General features: G+C 40.2%; 1 protein-coding gene across 1 annotated transcript; it reads left to right on the forward strand.

Annotated features, from left to right (window-relative positions):
- The first annotated feature begins 5,033 nt into the window (after positions 1 to 5,033).
- neurog1 (neurogenin 1) lies at positions 5,034 to 6,109 on the forward strand. The gene is made up of 2 exons (XM_059989863.1): positions 5,034 to 5,120; positions 5,419 to 6,109. Exon 2 carries the CDS (start codon positions 5,420 to 5,422, stop codon positions 6,107 to 6,109), a length of 690 nt encoding a protein of 229 aa, XP_059845846.1. The 5' UTR covers positions 5,034 to 5,120; position 5,419.
- Positions 6,110 to 8,172: the final 2,063 nt, after the last annotated feature.

The following is an 8,172-nucleotide window of genomic DNA, read 5'->3' on the forward strand; positions in this document are numbered from 1 at the left end:
ACTCCATCCACAATGTCACAAGAAAAATAAACTTCAGGGTATGAAAATAAAATAAACCAGGGTAGAGATCCAACTCTATTTTTCCGTACCTACGAATTTAGCAATGACTGTACGATCAACAAAATTGGAGCTCAATAAAAACTGAAACCAAAACTCAAATCAATATCGGGACCCAAAGTAATGATATCGATTATAGCATGGGGGAATTCCTTACTTATTCCCTTGTTTTGTATTTTCATTCAAATAATAGACTCTTGATTCAATTAAACGTCGTGATTCCAAAAGAAATTAACTGAAGCTTTACAGGGGGATGGGTTTCCTAACCTACTGTTGGTAAATACCCATTCGCTTAACTATGATCCCAGCACCTCTGGGTTTATTATGATTATTCGTTTAGCTGTTCCTAGAAGTTGTTTACTCCTCCCCCTACCCCACTCAACGCACACGATGTTAGATGGACGGTGATATCAAAAGCAATTATAAACATTTGAGTAGATCTGCATTATAGAAGGCTGAGTTTTTACAGAAAAATTGGATTTTGCAAGCACAATAATTGAGTCGTTATTGAGCAGTCAGCTAGTAAATTGGTGGTCGTGTGCACTACTTGTGAGGTTACTACGGGTCACAATGCAGCTCGCTGTAACAGAAACCCTAGGTTCCCAAACAGACGCCAAGCTGTGAAGCGCCGATCTTTGATAGGACAACCTTCCCAAATATTCGCCCGTTCAGGTCTGGATTCTAATATTAACGCAATAAAGATATTGATCTAAAACCTCCTTTGTGGTAATCATCAAATTGAAGTGACAAGAGTCACGAGAAACAACCGATTAATTGTACTCTCCCTGAATCACAGCTTTAGTTTATTATTGCTTCAAACACATCACACTTCAATTGAACTTTGGGATGAGAGCGACTAGGGAGAATGTAATTTATTTTAGGGCGTAGACGCGACGAGAAGGGGTTTAGTTAGAAAGTTGTCTAAAGATAAAAGGATTTTGGTCGTTCAGGAAATTTGTACTGGACATTTAATTTTAGTTTAAATACGTGGGAGGTCAATTAGCAGAAGACGGGTGTACTTAATTGTCCGTGAAATTTTTTGGACCTTCCCGAAGTGTTATATAAATGTAATTCTTTCTTTAGGGGCGAAAGTAGTGTGTTACGAGCCTGCGGAATGCGCGTAAACCATACAACAATAAAACAAAGATTCTGTTCCCGAGATTGATATCCAATATTACTTCTTTATTGTACTTCAGTAATGCCTTGACCTCTGGGTAGGAGCATATCTTCTCTCTTTTAATAGTATACCAAAAACAAACATTGTTTAGAATCGTGGATCGAACATGTATTACTGTAAAAGTCCCATGCAGCTAGGAACAGATTTAATATCACCGGCATATGCTGTGCAATTTATTGACTTTGCGGCGGCAGCACATTGTAATACATAATAATAGAGGAAAAACTTCGAATTACAGTAAGTACATATATATACAAGTAAGTACTGCAAGCATTAGAAGTATTAAGTAATGAGATAGTTCAGGAGTTCAATGTCCAATCAGAAATCGGATGGCAAAGAGGAACAAGCTGTTCTAAATCGTTGCCTGTGTATCTTCGCGCTTCTGTACTTCCTTCCTAATGGTAAAAGTGAGAACAAGGAATGGCCTGGATGTTGGGAGTCCTTCATGATGGACAACCGCCTTTTTGAGCCGTGGCTCCTTGAAGGTGTCCTGGATACTATGGAGACTAAAGCCCAGGACGGAGCTCACTAATTAGTTAATGTGCATTGGTCGAACGAAATTCTTAGAATTGTATTGTAAGATAGAAGTCTACGGAGATCATTAAACTGCTCAAAGTACATCGGATTGTGAACGGGATAGCCAGAAATACGGTTCAGATCCGTGCATTCGAAAAGGACAATCTTTTCCCGTTATTTTTATAGCACCTTTTTATCTTCTGATACATAAATAATAACAATGACCAAATACAGAGCCTTATGTACTTAATATACCAACTTATTGTTTATTAGGCGCATTCATAACTGCTACAATGTCATCAATTACAAAGTTCAGAAAAATTTATCTCAGGATCATCAAGTTGTGTGTTCAAATTTCTACCTCGGAGCATTATTGAGGCTATATCCCGGACTACCGTTTCGGTGTGGTACTGAGAAATATACCATTGCTTAAGATAATGTTAAACCATTACTTTCTCTGCCATCTATATGGATAGATTTCGAAATATTGCAAAAACCGTTGTGGTCGGCGGACGGTATATATCACTGAATCAACAGTAACATGCAAAATGCGGTTGGGTGTGGGGTGGAGTGACTCAGCAGATCAGGTAAAGATCTTGGGGATGGAAGAGCTGAAGTGTCCATGACCTCCTGGACTGAGGGATCTTCGAGAAGAACCGTATTTGCAGCATTTTTGTCCTTATTTCAGACTTCCATCATCTGCTGTATTTCGCCTTGTATTTATGGAACAAATTATACAGTTATTATTGCGATATTGTGTGTAACGCCTCGCTTTGCTTTCAATAAATGTTGCGAGGAGTGACTATATTGTCGACATGTAGTTCACGCGAAGTGCGTTTGGTCTGTAAATACAGTTCTTTCATTTTAGTTCGGCACCATTCCCAAGTATTATCGGAGCGAAATACTAATCACTCTTTGCATTGTAATCCTTGCCCATTCGAGTGTCAAATTTATTGAGAAAAGTTGTCAGCATTTCTCCCGTCACCCGACAAATTAGGTGGAAATCCCAGTTTGCAATATAATTTATAACGAGAGTCAAACGGTCACTGGAGCTGTTCTAATATGCCACTTTTGGAAATTGACAATTATGATAAAACTATCTTGTTAAAAAAAATAATCATTCACCTCTCCTTCACACGAACTGATTATCCGACGGGCGCGCCATTTTAGCCAGGCGGTGTAAAAGAGTTTCTGGCCGGACTATTAGAATAAGACAGTAGGACCTGCAATGTAATCATTCTTTTCTTTCGTGGAATTCGGGGTATACTCTTGAACATGTCTCTTTTTTCATCTGACTCATAACTGTAAGTATGTTTTTCACTTTTTTCTCTTAAGTATATACCACTTCACCACTATACCTGATTCAAAACTCCATATAAACTTGATTGTGGTCTTGGATAATCTAATAAATATAATATTTTGTTCACATTTAATATATTAATATATATTTTCAGCTCAGAAATTATTCTTGGCGATAAAGAACCGTAGGCTTTTCATCTCCCCTTATTTGTCCGACTTCTAATATCAGAATATTTAAGTATTATATTTACAAAAGAAGTAAAAAGTTGCTGTTTCGTAACGTTATAACCGCAGACGCCTCGTCGTTTTTGGATTTGTGGGATTTCACCTCATCTTTCGGCGAATAAAACGTATGGGCACAAAAGGCCATCGAATTATTTCGGTACAGAATGAGATCATTCAGCCCCTTAATCCGTGCTAACTCTATAAAACGAGCCAGATAATCTTAATTTCCTATTCTTCCTTGCACAGTATTCGCCCTTGATTGTCTGTAATCCTGGCCGACTCGCTGAATAGAAAGTAGCAGATAAGCTTTACCCAAATCCTGGATTCTGTGAAGTGGGGTGTGTGCAATAACTAAAATAGACGTGTGCCCGTTCTAATGTTGGAAATGGTTTCTCTCCTGCTGACCTATGGCTTGGTGACTGCCCCGGTTGAAGATCACACAAAAAAAAGGAGGGAAGACAGCAATGTCGCTCGAAAGCAGATCACGTAAGTAAATATCACTGGCTCAATTACATCCAGCCTAAGCGCTCCGTTCTGGTCAACCACCTACAGAGATCTGATAAATGTTTCGCTAATATTAGTTACTAAATGCATAATTAACCCTGAATATCTTACAATTGTGTATATCCCAACGTGTTTCCTAAAGGGTGTTACCGTTTTCAAGTCTTTCTCAGAACGGGTATAGTAATCCAGACATCTGCATAAAATAGCAGTAATCCCCCACTCCCGCTCCAAGACAATGGTAAAGTTCGTCACGATTTACCCTGTTGATAAGTGTAAAACATAGGTATAAAAATTATTCCGTTGGATTAGACAACGGTAATATTCCCATTATTTGTCTTTAATTAAAGTGTGCCTTGAAGATAACTATGTGAGCAAAAATATATTAAAATTGCTACACATAGATGCAAGGACAAGGGAATATAACAGATACCACAGAAACGTCGTTCCAATTAGGGCTGTTAATCACTGTGCCTACGTGCGGACTGATTATTTTCACTGATATGCAATTTTCTTAATGTAAACCAAAACCACATGGCCTAAATTTTAAAATACTAATCTCTTTGAGTGATATTTTATAATGGGCTATTGAGGTATGTATCTATTGTGAACCCAGATGAGACCCGCGCCAGATTTAGAGGCTGTGGACATCCAAACTTTTCCATAAGGATCGGAAAGTTTGCAGTTAAAGTGCTGTAAAATTCAACATCACGACAAAATATTTCCTCCAGCGTGGTCAGTGAAAATCTAACTATGGGCATTCCTTCAACGCACAATTTGTTTAAAGTCTGGGCGCGGAACTCGAAGAGTTACTGTGTGGTGCAGGCTACAAGTTGGGAGCGTGCCTGACCCGCGGGGTTAATCGGTGCTCTCCGTCGCGGACTAATGAACCTCACCGGGCGGGGCCCTGGATCGCGTGGCGGCAATACAAACGCGAATTCTTATTGGTCCATATCGCGTGCCGCAGATCCCAAATGTTCCTCACATTGGTCGGTTAGGACAGTGCATTAATTAGAGGCACGCTCCCGGGAACGCCGCCAGTGCCAAGGGGTGGGGGTGTAGGTGGATATAGAGACAAAGATTATGCAAATTGCAGGGAGCGTGGCACGGGACAGACCTGATGTAGTCATTCTCCTATTCCAGGGGTGGGGGGGTTTATTGTTTCAGAGCGTATATAAACCGTTTTATTTTGTCGTGTGCCAAACTCGCTGCTCACACGAGCTTATTGCACCAAGATCAGAAGAAAACAACTGAAGTCGCGTGTCGTTCGAAGTAATCATTGCAACAGAAAGAACTTCAACAAAATCCTGGATCCATCCTTCTCACTGTTGATCCCGTTCTCAAGGTAAGTATCGGGGCACATTCGCCCTATTTGAAATTTCTCTCTCTCTCTCTCTCTCTCTCTCTCTCTCTCTCTCTCTCTCTCTCTCTCTCTCTCTCTCTCTCTCTCTCTCTCTCTCTCTCTCTCTCTCTCTCTCTCTCTCTCTCTCTCTCTCTCTCTCTCTCTCTCTCTCTCTCTCTCTCTCTCTCTCTCTCTCTCTCTCTCTCTCTCTCTCTCTCTCTCTCTCTCGATGTTTGAAAAGCTGTGATGTTAAAGTAAAACTATTCAATTGAACTCCCTTTGCTACCTTTTATCCCTGCAGGATGGAGTGCTCCTATTCTGACTATGAGAACAGCGAGCTTGCTTTCCCGCTGACAGATGAAGAAGATAGTGTAAGTTTCATCATTGCTTCACCTTTATCGTCAGCGAGTAACCCCTCAGCGGAGCTGCTGGCCGCGCAGACGCCTAGTTCAGACCGTGAGAGACCAGACGATCCCAGAGACAAGAAGCGCAAACCAAGAGGCCGGTCGAAAGCAAATCCTCAAGCCAGCCTTCATTTGGTGAAGAGGAGTCGGAGAACTAAGGCCAACGACCGAGAAAGGAACAGGATGCACAACCTGAACTCGGCCCTGGATAACCTCCGCGGGGTTCTGCCAACTTTTCCCGACGACGCCAAACTCACAAAGATTGAAACTCTGCGATTTGCTCATAATTACATTTGGGCTCTGTCTGAAACGCTGAGGTTGGCCGATCAGTGTGTGGACGGCGGCCGGAAGCAAGTGATGCTGCCCAGTTACCTGAAGACGGTCGACCCTCCTAGTCCGGGCAGTGACGCGGGTTCATGGGTGACAACACCTTCCCCATCACCTGCAACTACTTGTGCTTCCAGCCCTGCTAGTCCCTCCACCTCAGAGGACTATGCATATAAAAGACAATCTGACAGCATCTTTACATTCCGCACTATACAGAAAGATTTCCTCAATGATGTGTCCTGTTTCAATGATTACCATTGAAAAAATTACCAACTGACTGTTTCACAAATATGCCTTAAATTGCATGATCGATGTTTTGCTTTTAAACAATTGTCAGCAAGAATAACCAGTAGGGTATTGACTTACATATATTATATACACTGGTAGTTACTTTATTTAGATAGAAAAACAACGGAACAAGAACATTTTGTCAATTTGCTCTTTGTTTCAGATGCTGAGGTTAGAAGTAAAATGATTAGCAGCGCTCTAAAGAGTTGTCAGCTTTTTCAAACCGTCTTAAACTTTTTCCCTCTGTGCACTTTTCTGATTTCTACAAAAGCTTTCTTTGTCGGTCTTCGCGGAATAGACACCGGCCTCTGTTAATGTGATTTAGGGTCAAAGAGAGAGAGAGATTTGTTGCTGCAGACGAGGTGAAAAGTCAGCTTTACAATTTGTAAAGTCCTAATGAAGAAAAATGAGCGTGGAAATTTAGTTTGAACGCCCTGACAATAGGATGAAAGGAACAGAGAAAGGAGACAAGAAGCGGGGTTCATGCATAATGGATCCCGACCTCCAGCGCAGTTCTGAGAGGCTCGGCTTTTGGACATGGCGTTTCAGACCCATCTCGCAGGACGCCGCCGTATGTTATTTATTCAAAAAAAGAAGCATTCATATGAAGATGTATTTTTTGTATATAAAGAGTTTATTCTATTATGTATTCCTCTCAAGTTTAATGCTTTGGTTTTCATACACGATTTTGTAAATAAAGATTTTAACGTTTTTACAAATTACTTGGTCTCCGCTTCATTTGATTTTTAAAGCACTAAATTTCATTTGGAAGAAATTCACTTAATCTGTGGTTGAAATATTATGGTGTGCATTTTAGAATGAATTTGTATAAAATTTGCCTATTTTTCTAAAATATATTAATATATAAACTACTGCCTGCGAATCGTAAACTCCTACCTGTGTATCATGCCACGATTATAATTGAACAATCACCGTTCTGCCATTGAATAAATACATTAAGTTACTTTGAGGTCAGATTTTATATATGGAACTTCAAATCTGCCGGCTGATTTTTTTTTGACAATTTTTACGCTTTAATAATCACAAATATAACTTGGAATACAACGTCCTTTGAACACCTCCGGATATAAAAATGAGAAACATCTCCTTCAAACAGACTGAATTTATACGAACTCTTAAGGCAGTCAGTCACAGGGAAGACCTTTTGACTGACAATTGACGTTCTGCGGATAAGAGGAAGGTGGTAGCACTGTCATTAGGGAATGAAATACAAGTGTATACATGAAGTCATCCCCGCCTACCGCCAAAAAAAGGGAAGGCAAAAAATCTACGGTGGAGGAAGCATTAAGTAAACGAAACATGCTTTACAAAACATCAGCGAACTCCAAGGGGCATTGGATATGGCCTTAAAGCATTTCAAATTATTCTAGTAAATTTAGAAGAGTGAATATCATGAAATAAAACTAAAACCTTGATTTATTTAGTATCAATTCATGAGTTTAAACCTACAGCTGATCTATTTGCAAAGGAACATCCCGCCCCTTCTCCCAGGATGGACAGTTTCGCTGAGTACTTTCAGCCAAATCTTCCATTTGTGATCCAGCCAGGTGGTATAGACAATCTTGTTGTAAGTGCACGTGTTTGAGATAGAACCCGCCTTTAGCTGCCTTGAAAGGGAGAAAAAAACAGCATCATTCATCTCAACTGTGGAAGGGCTGACAACACGGCATCGCCAACGGCAGGAAAATAACAACCACGTGGTCAGTCCTAAGGACTTAGCCACGGTCGGGAACAAAACAAACATACGCCAAGACCTCCGCATCTTCGATCAAAATAGTCAATACATTCTGCTTTATAGGTAGTAAGTCGTTTTATAACTATTATGTTTTCAGAAAATAAAACAAGTATTCGCGACTGTCTCACAGGCTTCCAATCAATCATATCTGCAAAATGACGTCGTGTACGTCACAAAATTATACTACACATTAAATACATTTAATGCATTCTTTAAGCGCTAATCACCTATTTAGATACATTAATGTACCTTAAATTTATTGGAAGTGTGTTGCTTAGAA

The sequence above is a fragment of the Hypanus sabinus genome, chromosome 15 (assembly GCF_030144855.1).
Source record: "Hypanus sabinus isolate sHypSab1 chromosome 15, sHypSab1.hap1, whole genome shotgun sequence".
Taxonomy (NCBI): domain Eukaryota; kingdom Metazoa; phylum Chordata; class Chondrichthyes; order Myliobatiformes; family Dasyatidae; genus Hypanus; species Hypanus sabinus.

Coding starts and splice junctions, on each gene's coding strand:
- neurog1 (XM_059989863.1), top strand. CDS start 5,420: ATGGAGTGCTCCTATTCTGACTATGAGAACAGCGAGCTTGCTTTCCCG.